A 15,451-nucleotide genomic window follows, 5' to 3' on the forward strand; every position below is an offset into this window, starting at 1 on the left:
AGGTGTGTTGGTCGAAGCACTGCTGCTCAAGATGAGGCCGGGAATGTCTAACGAGAGGGTTGACACTTGAATGTGATGTGTCACTCACCATTTCTACCCTAATGAAGTCATTGAACTTCAAGTGGGAACTTGAGCAAGGGACCTCATTTCTGCTGCTAAACTCTGCAGTTGTGCCAGCTTGGTTTCAGCTGGCCTCTTTCTCCTGTCTGCATGAGCTCCAGGGATACGTCAGAGGACTGGGGTAGGGCTGTGGACTGACGGCATATCCACGTTGATACTCCATCAGTATACACAATTGCAGAATGGAACAATTCCATCACTTTCCAGGGTCCTTTTAAATAGAGTCTTGAACATTCAGTCCAGGTTGTGATCATGCTGATGCACTGTGGTCGGGAAATGTGGAAACAGGATGGAAATGCTGTGGCTGAATTGGAAAGTCACGCAAAACGCATTTCACAAACTTTTAGATTCTTGATCTGCTGCTGGCCTTCATGTGAGCTGGTGCAAAAGTTAAAATTCTGTCCATAGTTTTGTATTTGATTGTGGATCCCATGTGAGTCATAATTTCTGTTAATGGAGCAAAATAGTCCTCCATAGACTACAGGAACCAACAGATGGGTGCAGCTACAACACTCAGATGAGATACTCAGACACTTGACACCATACATGATGGAAACAATTTGCTTGATGAATGTGCCTGCTACTAGACTCATTATGCACTCCTACCACCAACACAGTATGTACAATCTCCAATTTGCACAGCAGCAACTCACCAAACTAACTTTGACAGCAATTCCTTTCCCTGAAACCTTGAGCATGAGTTATATGAGTTGTAATGTGTGCAGCATCAGTTGGCACCAATTTAAAATCTATTCTATGTTTTTAGGCATAATTTCAACTTGCGGAGTCAAAAGCCATCAATTAATGCATTTGACATTTTGTATATTTTATTATCCTGGAGTAATATCAAGTCAGAAATCTCGGTTCCAATGATTGTTAAAAAACCATTTTATCTTTGCTCCTATGGTTAGCAACATCCTCTGAATCTCGCTATCATATTATTATCTTGCAATTAGTCCCTTGTATCTGGCCTCGATCTGTTGTTTGTAATTTTTAAAAGATATAATAACCATTCGAAGCTGTCATTTTTTTCAACTTTCTTCAAACCCCAGAGCCTGAATTTCCAAGATGACAGGGTCTCGGCCCCCACCACCCAAAGAGTCGGCAGGAAATACATCCCCGCCAACTCCAAAAGCCCCAATGCCATCTTAGACTCACATAAGGCCTGACTTTCGCCCCTCACTTGGGTGGATGTCCAGCCTTGGAAAGCTGCCGGCCATCAGATAGGCCAGGGGTCTCCAAACTTTTCAGTACGAGGGCCACATCGTATATTTTACACATTTTCGGAGGCCAAAAAAAAATTAGTTTTATAAATGAACTGGCGATGATTAAGCCCGTGAGAGCAAATGAAATTCACTGTTGAAACAACAGGTTTCAGAACGCAAGACATATCCACATATTTTCCGCACAATGCTTGTTGATGGATAATGCAATGCAGAAACATGGGCTTTGAGAATCCACCAACCTCACAAGCTTTTGTGATTTGTCCAGCCAAACCTTTCTTCACCCCAGACATGTTCTTTCCTCCATCAATTGTCACGCATTGCAGTTTATTCCACTCCAGGTTATATTCTAGCACAGTTTTTTGCAATTCTTTGAAGATGTCTTCTCCAGTTACAGTGCTGTGCATGCTATGCACTGATGCTAATTCTTGTGTCACATTAAATTCACTGTCGACACTGCAAATGAATATTAGGAGTTGTGATGTGCCACACACATCAGTCGATTCATCAAGTGTGAGAGAATACAACTGAAAATTTCTTGCTTTGTCTGCAATTTGATGAAATATATTGCTTCCTATATCCTCAATTCTACGAGCAACAGTGTTTGGCGCAAGACTGATGATTTTGAAAAGATTTGCTTTTTCTGGGCATAACTCTTCCACTGCTTCCATTATACACTCTTTGATGAGATCTCCATCGGTGAATGGCTTTCCTCCTTTAGCCACCACATAAGTTAGTTTGTAACTGGCCCTGGTTAAAGCTTCATTTTCTGTTATCTTCTGCGTAAATAAAGCTTGTTGGGAAAGCAACCTGCATTGCATTGATTCAAATTTTTCCGAACGCTATGTTCCTGTGAATTGGGAATAACTTGGTTCATGTTTGGTCTCATAGTGCCGACGTACATTGTACTCCTTCAAAACTGCAACAGTTTTGTTGCATATGACACACAAGGCTTTATCATCTTGTACAAAGAAGTACTTTGCACCCCATTCTTCATTAAACAGGCGGCACTCACTGTCCACTTTTCTTTTTTCCTTCCATAACTGAATTGGTCTGAATTGCCACCATCATTGTCATTGTTCTCGCTCATTTCAGACAGATGGAGCTTACGGATTGGATAAAGCAGCTATCACTCAGCCAATGCAGAGCGGCAATTGGATAACAGATGTCTCAATTGCTGATTCGTTTAATGAACTGTCAGCCACAGGACGGCAGCTCTGATTGGACAATAGGCCAGTAAAGTGGGTGGGGATTCCCATGAGTCCATCAGACACCGCGCGGAGCGGCAGTAAATGTCTGGCCTGTGGCTTCCGTCCCCGCGTCTGGATCCTGAGTCAGCGGTGGGGTTCCGGATGCGGGAGTGTTTTCGGCAGCGAGCATCCCACCCCGCCCCACTGGCTGCGGGCCAGATGTTAGTCCGCTGCGGGCCGGATGTGGCTCGTGGGCCGTAGTGTAGAGACCCCTGAGATAGGCCAACAGCTCTCCAGACCGTCCAGGCATAGCAGTCTAGTGGCTAGAAGAGGCACTGCAGAAAGGGGCACTGCAGGAAGCTGAATGGCACTAAGTCCCAAGAACTGGAGGACAGATAAGTGGCAGGCGTCCCAAGATGGGGAGGGTAGGGAATGCCTGGAGTATGTGAGGGTGGCAGAGAACACCTAGGTGGTTCTGAGAGAGGTGACTGAGGTCTCAGGGATAGATGGGTTGGGGGGGGAGGGGGGGGGGGCGGGGCAGGGTCTGGAGGGTCGCACAGTCAAAAGGAGGCTCCTGTTGGAGGTGCCCCACCACCCCTTCCCACTCAAGATCCAGCAATGTTAATTTATGTATTTCCCTTCTCTGAACTGTTATCTGCCCGCCAGCCTAAACATTGAGGCTAGGCATGAAAAGGCCCATAAGTTGCTAGGGGCAAGGGCAGGCTTCCCTTTCAAGGTCCTGCCTACCCCAGCACAAAATCTCTACCAGGGTGAGGCGGCCAGACGCACACACTCACCCACCCCAGCTCAGAACCTGCACCGAGGGGCTGTAAACCTCTAAAGAAAGAACAAAGAACAATACAGCACAGGAACAGGCCCTTCGGCCCTCCAAGCCCGCGCCGCTCCCCGGTCCAGGATTGAATCCTGAATCCAGGATCCCCGCCCAATTTTCCAGCCTATCTACATACCAATATCCTATCCACCGAGCTGTCCCTCACAGCTACGATGCTTTGTTCATTACAACCTATTAACTGACCCCCACCCCCCCATTCCAGACCATGTGATCTCCAGGGAGAGGCGAAAACCCAGAGTGAAAAACCCCAGGGCCAATATGGGGAAAAAAAAAAAATCTCTGTCCCAGATTTTTTGTTAAAGTGAAATATATTGTTATTCCTGGAATTTTTCTATGTTTTTCATCTTGCCATTTATCTTGAGCAACATGATTCCCAATTGCTTTGAAACCTCCACAAAGAATGCATTCTTGGAGTCAGTTCTGAACTTTCTACTACAACCATAACTACTTGTATTTGTATATGCCATCAGCATAATAAACATACCCAGACACTTCAGAGAGGCATTATAAATCCAACTTTGACACTGAATCACGTAAAGGAGATATTAGAGGATCAAAGAAGTAAGTTTAAAGGAGGAAAGAGAGTTCCAGAAGCTTACAGTCTTGGAAGATGAAGGCATGACCAACAATGGTGGAGCACTTGAAATTGAGAGAATGCTCTAATTGGGCCAGAATTAGAGGAGCGCAGGTGCCTCAGAGGGTTGAACAGGTTGAAATTACAGAAGTAGGGAGGCACGAGGTAGTGGAGGAATTTGAAAACAAGGTTGAATATTTTACAATTGACATATGGCTTAATGAAGAGCCAATGTAGGTCAGCGAGTACAGGGGTGATGGATGAATGGTACCTGGTGGGAGATAGCACATGGGCAGCAGAATTGTGGATGACCTCAAGCTTGTGGAGGGTAACATATGGGAGGACAGCCATGAGAGTGTTGAAATACTCATGTGAAGGTAACAAAGGAAGAATTAAGTGTTTCAGGAACAGTTGAATTGAGGCAGGGTTGGCGGTGGGAGGTGTTATGGAGATGGGTACAGTAATGGTGTGCATACATGGTCGGAAGCTCATCTCGTATGATGCCAAGGTTGCAAACTGTCTGGTTCAATTACAGACAATGGCCGGGAAGAATAGAATTGGTAACGAGGAAACTGAGTTGATTGCAGGACTTGAAAACAATGACTTTGGTTTTCCCAAAATTTAATTGGAGGAGATTTCTGTATATCCAATATTTAATGTCACACAAGCAGTTTGGCAACTTAGACACCGCAGTGGGATGGAGAACGTGGTAATGGAGGTGGAGCTGGGTGTCACCCGCATATGTGTAGAAACTGGTGCTGTGTTTTTTGGACAATGTTGCCAAGGGGTAGTCTGTAGATGAGAAATAGTAGGTGGTCAAGAATAGATCCTTGGGGGACACCAGAGACAATGATACAAGAATTGGAAGAGAAACCTAGAAGCTGATTCTTTGGTTACGATTAGATAAATAAGAATATAACCAAGTGAAAGCAGTCCCACCAGCTGGACATAGTTGGAAAAGTATTGGAGGAGGATGATGTGGGCAACTAAGTCAAAGGCAGGCCAAGACATGATAGTTTTTCTTTCTCATAGTTACATACAAGGTAACTTTGATAAGAGCTATTTTGGTTGTGGCAGGGATGGAAACCCGATTGAAGGGATTCAATCATTTGTACCATTAGCGGAGGATTTGAGAAATACTCTGTTGCTTGTCACTAAGTGAGTGAATCATCAAAAATAAAAAATGGAGTTTTTTTACCACTTGTCTTGTTCAGTTTTTTAGTTGGATCATTTCTAAATATTGGTCATTTTATTTCTTTCAGAAAAAGCAGAGAACCAGGGTGCTGTCCCAGCTGTTTCAGTCCTATACACCATATGATCATAAGGTAAGATGGCTATGATATGCATTGTGGTATAATATTAGTACTTTGTGTAAAGTTAGACATTATGCATCATTTATAATAGGTGCAGAATGCATGAAAATAAGGATTAGGTACAAAATGTCATGTTCCTTTTTGCTAAATCTTTAATAGAGTAGCTACCAACTGTAGCACAGCAGAATTTGGCAGATTAGGTGTGAGAATAGGGTTTTCACAAATGGCCACCAATTGGTGTAAACCAGAGCTCCTAATAATGGTTATTTTTCATCAGTAATGAAGAGTTATACCAGCTTGTAAGTTTTGACATCAGAATGTTGTTGTCTTAAAATATTGAGGCTGATTGGAACTCGTACATCAGTTAACTTTGGTGTGAAATCAATACTGAAATCTGTATTTATTGTCTTTGGACAGTTAGAATATTGTTGCATTTTCTCGGCTTTTTTGCTTGGTTTAATTTCTGCGGCTCCTGGCTCTCATTTCCCTGGAGGGGTCTATTGGTTGGGGAGAAACTGTTGGACCAGACCCCTTGATAAATCCTAAAATACTGATTTCAGACATGGAAAGTGAAAACTAGCAAAGCAGGAAGACAACGAGGTACTGTATCTTCAGCAGGAAGAATACGTGAATGAGTAATACAAAGAAGCAGAGTCTTTAGCTGCTTGAGCTTAATAAAATACAATGTTCAAGAAAGTGAATCTTGCAAACACAAATACACAGTTTTCTATTCCTTCATCCAAGCCATTTAGATCTATGATAAAAAGCAGAAGTATAAATATAAACCCATGGAGAACACCATTCTTCACATCAGGATATGTCACCTTTATTCCCTTTGTCCGTCTTTGTCCAAGGCCATGTCACGAGACTACCTTCAATTCCATGCTAATGAAAACAGATATTGTTGGAAATACTCAGCAGGTCTGGTAGAGAAACAGAGTAATGTTTCAAGTCCTAGCAGACCTGCTGAGTCTTTCCAGCATTTCTGTTTTTTATTTCAGATTCCCAGTATTTTGTTTGTACTTCAATTCTATGCATTTTGTTTGCTAAAATCTTCTGTGTAACTTTATCAATTGTCCAGTAGGCAACATTCATTGAAACTTCTCTGACCTCAAAATAATTCAACTAAATAGTCAGTCATGACCTACCTTTCATAAATTCATGTTGATTCACTTTGATCAGGTCATACTTGTCCAGGTGTTCAGTCACTGTTCCTGAAAGATTTTAATAACTTCCCATAACCTGTGTGAACCTGGCAAGTCTGCAAATTCTTAGTCACTCCTTTCTTTCCTTAAGTAGGGGAGTGACAAAGGCAATTTTCAAACCCAAAGGTGCAGTTCCCAAATCTGAAGAATTTTGGGAGGTAAAATCGGTTTTTCCCTGTAATGTCCAAACTATGTTAGGGGTTGTGGACGTTAAACAAAAAGAAAAGGATGTGGTTTGCACGCACATATCCAAAATAACAACAGATTTATAGTAGAAACTGTTGCCTGTACAGAGTAGAAATTTGAACTAAAACAGCAGTCTGTGAAACACCCCAATGACAGCACCATCAAATCATATGACTGGCTCTTAAAGCAAGCATGCAACCATTTAAAAATATAAAATATCCAAACCTATTTCTTTGAATACCCTGAGACGGAAATGATTGAGCTCTGTAAATTTGACTATCCTAAATCCTATTACTTTCCGTATTATTATTTTTATAACGATAGGTTAACATTTGTTAATGCAGTGTCGCTTCAAAGCCATATTAACACAAACTGTAGATTGCACTGGGTCAGGCATAGCCTCAGGCTGCAACCTGCACAGTCTGCATGGGTTTCCTCTTGACATTAATGGAGAAACTCATGCAGATAGCAGCCAGCGGTGCTGTCTGTTCCCAAGGAATCGATGTAGTCTGCATTGCCCACTGTTTTAAAACAGCACTACACAAACAAATGTTTAGTCCAATGAATTCCTTTCCTTTACATGTTCGTTCTCTTCCACTGCTGGTACTTTGTCTTTTTCCTCTGTTGTGAAATTGGAAACAAGGGGCCCAATTTTCCACGCAACCCGCTGCGTGTTTCGAGCCATTGGCCGGTGGTGGGATCTTCTGACCCCGCTGTTGTGAACAGGGTTTCCCGTTGAATGCACCCCTTGTCACTGGGAAACCCATGACGAAGTGCGCCGTCAGTGGGACCAGAAGATCCTGCCGGCATAAACAGCCGGCAAATTCCGGCCAGAGTCTTAACAGGTCTGCCTTATTATCCATTCTAGTCTCACCTGTGTAAATCTTTGATGGGTCCATACTCTTTACTACTACTTTCTCTTAATATATTGATAAAACCTTTTGCTGTTAGCATTAGTATTCCTTCCATTTTTTGGATCCCTTGTCCACTGACTTTCCATTTTTCTTGCATTTACATGAACCTCTTTTTGATATTGTCTCTTTATTTCATTTTGCTCATCGTTGCTTAACTACAAAAGTGAGGCTATGCTTTAATAGGGTGCATACTATTTTTGCATCATATCAAATACTTTGAATATTTCCACTGTTTCTGTGAGTTTAGCTATTTTATTTCTTATGCCTTCAAAGTGTGTGTTGCTTAAATGTAAGACCATGGTTTGCCGCTCCCCCTTCTCCCTCTCAAGTTTAATATCAAATTCAATCATGTGGTCTCTATTCACAAGCTGTTCCCTTGCCATCAGATTGTTAGCTAATTCTGGTTTCTAATTCATCACCAAATCTAGTATGGCCTACTCTTTATCAGCTCCTACTGTTACAACTTGCATTTACACAGTGTATTTAATGTTGTTTAATAATACAAGACACTTTGCAGAAGCATTATTAATCAAAATGTGACACTATACCATACAGGATATTAGAGCAAGTGACCAAAAGTTGAGTCAAAGAGGTAGACTATGCGGAGAAGGCGTACTGGGGTCTGGTGGGAATCCTGGTATTTATTTTCCTTTGTCACTCCCATTTCTCCTGTCTCTCACTTCTAATTTTAGCACCCCCATAAATGCTCAATTTAAATCACTGAACGCAGCATGGGAAAGGAATGCCAATTCCTTAAGCTATGTTGTACCCATTATTTATAGTTCAGTTTAACTATGATACAAATCTGTGGCCTCATCTTCTCCTACCATGGGTGGAATTTTCCCAAAAATGGCGAAGTGTCAGGGTGTGACTGAAACCCGGCGTATTTCTCTCCAGAAACAAAGCCAAGTTTTCAGACCAGATTTTCTGGCACTTAGTGGGGTTGACATTGTCGGGGCGGGGCCTGGGGTGCCATCTTCAAAGGATGCCCCCGCCTGCGTATAAAATACATTTTACCCACCCCCTCTTCCCCAAGGGTCATGGACAATCATGGAAATATCAGGGGGGCACTCTTTCCACCCACCCACATGCTATCATCAGGGCTCTCCTCTCTCCCAGCACCCCCCCCCCACACCCCTCACGCAATCCTCAGGACTTTCCACCTCCGCCCCACCTCCTGCTCTGTCATTGAGACTCTCTTCCCCCCCCCCCCCAATGTTGTGCATGTAGTGTCTATCTCTTTAAGACAGTAGAGCACCCCTAACTTGAGGGACCAATGGGAACCGACAATAAGTGAGCACACCAGAGACAGGGAGAGAGTTCTCGCTCGGGCAGTTTTACTTCTGCGACCATGTAGTAAATATGTAAGAACTGGAGTTTGGCTCCAGGCAACCCAGAGTTGCAAACCTCCTGTACCTAAGTTTCTCTTATCAATAAATACCTTGTGGCTCCAATTTTTAAATTATGATCGACTATTTGCAACATTCAACCTCAGCATTGTGACATTTCAAAATTACTGATCAATTAAAATGTGTTGTTAAAAGTGAAGACCTTCATTAGAAATTTTGAACTTGTAAATAACAAAAGGTGAGATTGGTAACTGTCACAAGGGTACTGGGAAAGTCAGACCCACAGCTGCTACTAGAATTAAATTTTGTCTTTGAAAAGGTTACAGGGGGAAAGAACAATCTCACTTGGGGTGTTAGCACATGTGAAGAACATCAGAAAGTAGATTACATCTATATTAGATTGTTCTCTTTTGTAGGCTAAAGGTCTGGCACGACATCCCAGGTGAGATTGGGTCCGATAAGCACTCGCAAATTTCAAATGAGTACTTTGCCCAATTTGCCATCATATCCCGCTTCCACCATCGCACCAGTTCCCCAAAATGTCCACAGTCAAACAAGGAAGCCAAAGAAGGGGTCCACACTATAAAAGCCCTCCTAAAAATGAACAAAAACTTCTAAATAGTTCTGTTAACCTATCGGCTCAATGTGTTACAATGTGGCCCAGCTGCACCCAAACACCTGATGGGCAGAAAACGCCACACACAACTACCAATCCCGCTGAATAAGCTAATACCAGGATTGGTAGCCACGGATTACCACTGCTACCATTCCTCCAACATTAATGACAAAAGGATATGGAAGAACCTATGAACTCGGAGGTGCGAGGGGGAAAAAATGGGGTAGTAGTATAATCATGTAGATACATGGATTAAACTGGGATAACTTGTAAATGTATTGGATAGAAACGCGAGGGTTGTGTAAGGGTCTGTGTTACGACCATGATCGGAGGAATGCACAGCTTATTGAGCCCCACTACTCTGCAGGTCGCACCGTTAATTTAAAAGTTTAGTTCACTCACCAAAATGGCCAATTATTTACCTTCACTACTGTTATGCCCAGAATAAAAGAGATTTTAACCAGGCTTCTTTCAATAAACCCAAAATGATTGATTTATTATAAAACAAAAACTTTTTAACAGGTTGCAAGACCTGGTTAACACACAATCGTGATCTGAAAGTATAACTATCTATCTTTCAAAATTTCCCCAACACACATGCGCATGCACACACATACACACACACGTTAGAAAAAATCTTTATAAAGAAAAGGATAAAGTTTGCAGAGATTCTACGCTGTTGATCTGGAGCTTCCTTGTGTGAAGACTGACCCAAGTAGCTATCTAATGGTTCTTACCAATGGAGCTTCGGCATGGAGGAGAATATAGAGCTGAATCAATTCTTCTCATCTCAGTTTTTCAGGTTTCCAAATGCAGACAAGTTATACCCAGAGGAAGATTCTCTGGCTGCAGTTTGATAAACATACGCACAATTTCAGGCAATGCAGCTTTTTACTTCGTCCAATGCCAACTCAACTCAAAAAGCACACCGAGTTCAAAAGAACCAGGTTCAAAAGTTAAAGCTTGTGTCTGTTTGTGATTTCCAGTAAGTCACTAGCCTTTGCTTTCTTCATTTTTTTCCTTCCCCATCAATTGAAGTGATTGCAGTTCCAAACAAACAAATATCCCAAGTACCATGCTGGTCAGGTGATTTCTTGGAAATCGCATTGTTGGGCATTGTTTTGTAGGCATTATTAAGGCATTTGTAGTCTTAGGTAGTTCAACATTAAGTATTTATTAACTACTAGAAACTAATGTATAGGTACAGCAAAGGTCCAAGTGAAGAGCTGTCTCCATGCTTGCTTCTACACATGGCTCAGTCCAATACTATACTGACCCCAAGGTTGGATCATCTCTACTCTTACAGCACTGTGTTGATCGTACTGTACTCAGTCCCACGTTAGCCCTGAATGTGCCGGATGTTGGGAAAATTGTTACTCCATAAGTTGGATTATTCTTTTAAAATTTGAAAGGATGCTGCATTTTTTGGAGACTTGGATTTTTTTTTACACAAGGTCATAAGTTCACCTCTGGATTGGGAGCAGCAATGCCTTGGCGGGTTGTGCAGTAATTCCTGCCCTTTGTGTCAAATGCTAACAGTTCATTTCTTTTTAACATGTACGTTGCATTTTGCACATTCAAACTTTCTCAAGCTCATGTTCTTTTGCAACTGCATTTCTTTTACCATTTGGAACCTTGGTGTGCAAGTATTCTGTTCTCTTCTTTCCAGTCGCTGTAAATAATATTCTGTGAAAATATAGGTGTACCTCTTACGTGCTTTATCTAAACAGGCATTTGTTAACAGTTTACATAAATGGCAAAACAAAACACAATTGATGCCAAATCCCAGACATGATACACATGAGTAGGTTTTAAATGATTATTATCAAATTGTGCTGCCTTAACTGATGGTCGACCGTTATCTGTTAACTGTAAAATAACTTTCCATCACTTAAACTGAAACAAAACCTCTTCTTCCTACAGCTTGTCTGTTTCTTGAACTCTACTGTAAGAAAATATGCCACTACATTAAAATCACATGTATTGCAGTATCATGAGAAACAGAGATGTTTCTGTGTAATAGTGAACAAGGCAGGGTTGTATTTCCTGGTTTACTTTCGACTGACAATCTTAGAGAGTTATAATGATCGAAAATCCACAAAAAAGAATCTAAAGATAGGATTGAAAAAGATTTCTGCTTCAACAAAGGATCTAACTACAGTGAAGATTCCCTCAATGCCAGGTCTCAAGATGAAGAATAAATCTCAGTTAGAGAATAATAGAAATCATGAGCATTCCTAGGTTCAGATTATGTTGTTAAATGTGAAAGCAAATCCCAATAGATTTGTTTCCTGGACTGACACTGACATCATCTCCTCTGGAGATTTTCTGTCTACAGCCCCCAACCTAATAGTTCCCTAAACCCACACAGCCTGCCTCTGCCTCCTTCCTAAATCCACAAACAGGACTGCCCTGGTAGACCCATTGTATCAGCCTGTTCCTGCCCTACTGAACTCATTCCTTCCTATCTTGATTCCATTCTCTCCCCTTGTCCAGTCCCTTTCCACCTACATTGGTGATTCCTTTGATGCCCTATGTCACATCAATAATTTCCAGTTTCCCAGCCGTAACCATTTCTTCTTCACTATGGTTGCCCAATCCCTCTACACTTTTACCCTTCACCAGGAGGGTCTTGGGGTTCTTCGCTTCCTCCTTTAGGAGATGCCCAAACAATCCCCATCTACCACTTTGATCTGATTTGATTTATTATTGTCACATGTATTAACATACAGTGAAAAGTAATGTTTCTTGCGCGCTATGCAGACGAAGCATACCGTTCATAGAGAAAGAGACGATAGAGTGGAGAATGTAGTGTTACAGTCATAGCTAGGGTGTAGAGAAAGATCAACTTAATGCAAGGTAAATCCATTCAAAAGTCTGACACCAGCAGGGAAGAAGCTGTTCTAGAGTCGGTTGGTACATGACCTCAGACTTTTGTATCTTTTTCCCGACTGAAGGAGGTGGAAGAGAGAATGAGTGGGGTACGTGTGGGGTCCTTAATTATGCTGGCTGCTTTGCCGAGGCAGTGGGAAGTGTAGACAGAGTCAATGGATGGGAGGCTGGTTTGCATGATGGATTGGGCTACATTCACGACCTTTTGTCATTCCTTGCGGTCTTGGGTAGAGCAGGAGCTATACCAATGCTTTCTATCGTGCATCTGTAAAAGTTGGTGACAGTTGTAGCTGACATGCCAAATTTCCTTAGTCTTCTGAGAAAGTAGAGGCGTTAGTGGGCTTTCTTAATTATAATGTTGGCATGGGGTGATCAGGACAGGTTGTTGGTGATCTGGACACCTAACAACTTGAAGCTCTCGACCCTTTCTACTTCGTCCCCATTGATGTAGACAGGGGCGTGTTCTCCTTTACGCTTCCTGAAGTCGATGACAATCTCCTTCGTTTTGTTGACATTGAGGGAGAGATTATTGTTGTGGCACTAGTTCACCAGATTCTCTATCTCATTCCTGTACTCTGTCTCGTCATTGTTTGAGATCCGACACACTATGGTGGTATCACCAGCAAACTTGAAAATCAAATTGGAGGGGAATTTGGCCGCACAGTCATAGGTGTACAAAGGAGTATAGTAGTGGGCTGAGAACACAGCCTTCTGGGACACCACTATTTTCTTCCGTCCAGCTGTACTTGTTCTTTCACTCAATATTTCCTCTTTTAACTTGTCTCTCTCCTGCAAATAAAAGGTGTGGCCATGGATACCCACATGGTCCCAGTTATACCTTTTCATGTGGGTTATGTGAAACAATCCTTGTTTCAGTCGTACTCAGGCCCCCTCCACAGCTCTATTTCTGTTACAGCGGTGGACTTATCAGTGCCGCTTCATGCTCTTATCCAGACCTGTGAAAATTTATTGATTTTGTTTCCAATTTCCACTCCTCTTTCATCTTTGTATGATCAATGCCCTTCACTTCCCTTCCTTGACCTCCCTGTCTCAATTTCTGGCGATAGACTGACCACTAACATTCATTGCAAACCCACCATTCCCACAGCTACCTTGACTATAGCTCCTCACATCCATTCCCTGTAAGGACTCCATCACATTCTTCCAGTTTCTCCATCTCCACTGCATCAGTTCCGATGATGCTATCTTGGAAAATAGTACCCCTGACATGTCTTTTTCTTCAACTGAGGTTCTTCTCTCTCACTCCCCCACTGTGGTTAACAGGGCATTCAGTTGTGTCCAACCCATCTCCTGCAGCTCTGGCATCATCCCACCCATGACGAGGCCCCTCTCCTCATTTTTCATCCCACCAACTTCCACCCAACCCAACTTCTCCCCCATTTGTCTCAAACAACACCCCCCAACCTGACACCACGCCCCTCACCGACTCAACCTGACCTGAACAAGATACCCCCAACTGACCACCCGAACCCAAACAACACCCCCCTTATCCCAAATGGCACTCCCACCACCCTAATCTCCCCCGACTCGGAAAGATAGAACCCCCCGCCCAACTCAACCTGACCACCTCAAGTCAACCCGAACGACTACCCCCCCCACCCAAACGACCCACCCTGCCACTCCCTCCGACTCAAATGACAGTCCCCCAACCTGAATGAAACACACCTGACTTGACCACCACACGTGACCCATCTCCCCTCCAACTTGAATGACACTCAACCCCCTCCTCCAATGTTTACCCTCTCCCCACATTTCATTCACTTACCTTAGTGATTTACTGTCTCCCTTTTAACAGGACCTTTAAGCTCAGCTGCTTTATGGCAGCTAGTACTATAAATGCTGTAAAAGGAAGCATATCCTCCTGAGCTCCACTCCTTTTGCACTTTGCAGCTGGAGCCACGGGCATGCTTTACTTCTTCAGTCTCACCCGGCCTGAGTCAAGAAGGTCAGGCAAGGCAGGCGCTTTACACTTAAGCACAGGTAAGTCATAGAATCCCTACAGTGCAGAAGAAGGCCATTCGACCCATCGAGCCTGCACTGACAACAGTCCCACCCAGGCGTGAACCCCGTAACCCCACATATTTACCTTGCTAGTCCCCTTGACGCTAAGGGCAATTTAGCATGGTCAATCCACCTAACCTGCACATCTTTGGTCTGTAGGAAGAAACCGGAGCACCCCGAGGAAACCCATGCAAACATGGGGAGAACGTGCATATTCTGCACATTCACACCAGGCTGGAATTGAACCCGGGTCCCTGGTGCTGTGAGACAGCAGCACTAAACACTGTGCCACCTTGCTGCCCTACGGAGTGGCAATCTGCCACCAATTACTGCTCCAAGGAAGTTACGGGCATTTGTCAAAATTTGTTTTTCTAGGTTGCAGATCTTTATAATCATCCCTCAGAGCAAGATTTGCTTATTGGTGGTGGCAAAGTGTTAAATGGCCAACTTTGTTATTTACTTACTCCTAAAAAGCTTCAAATGTGAAAATGTATGAATTAGGTTACATGTTTCGTTTCTAATAGATTCACAGATAACTGTTTAAAAAAATAATGATAATAGATATTGGTCTTTCAATTAAGGATATTTCTAGCTAGCAACTACATAGCTGTCTCCATAAGCCTGTCTGCTGCATCAGTCTCTGCAGACTTCCAAGAGCTCGAATATTGTTTGTGTTACTGTTAATTACAGAGTGTTACTGATTTTTGCAGCCACTTGTCTGTGATTGCCTAAGAACTTGCTGCTACTTTAGAACAAAGTACTCAGACCATAATATTGCAACACAATTGATGTCATTGGGTTTGAGCCTATCATTCACAAGGTTCTTGTATGGTTTATGGTTTCTAAATTTGTATTTATTTAGAAAAATAAACAAAATGCTTTTATGGAGCTTGTGCTTTTGAATTTTACTCAAACTGCTGGTGTGTACATCTAGATTACACTCCTGATACCAATTACTAGTTTGTTTGGCTATTAATGGTGTTGCTTAGTGTAA

The 15,451-nt window shown here is 42.7% G+C and overlaps 1 protein-coding gene across 2 annotated transcripts in view; it reads left to right on the top strand.

Moving 5' to 3' along the window:
• Positions 1-15,451, top strand: part of cdkal1 (CDK5 regulatory subunit associated protein 1-like 1) — a 630,648-nt gene that overhangs the window by 475,712 nt on the left and 139,485 nt on the right. For both annotated transcript variants that reach the window (XM_078241916.1, XM_078241914.1), the window contains one exon: positions 5,223-5,285. In XM_078241916.1, coding sequence (XP_078098042.1) covers positions 5,223-5,285 — 63 coding nt within the window. The remainder of the gene's footprint in view (positions 1-5,222; positions 5,286-15,451) is intronic.

Source organism: Mustelus asterias, chromosome 2 (assembly GCF_964213995.1).
Source record: "Mustelus asterias chromosome 2, sMusAst1.hap1.1, whole genome shotgun sequence".
NCBI classification, from domain to species: Eukaryota; Metazoa; Chordata; class Chondrichthyes; order Carcharhiniformes; family Triakidae; genus Mustelus; species Mustelus asterias.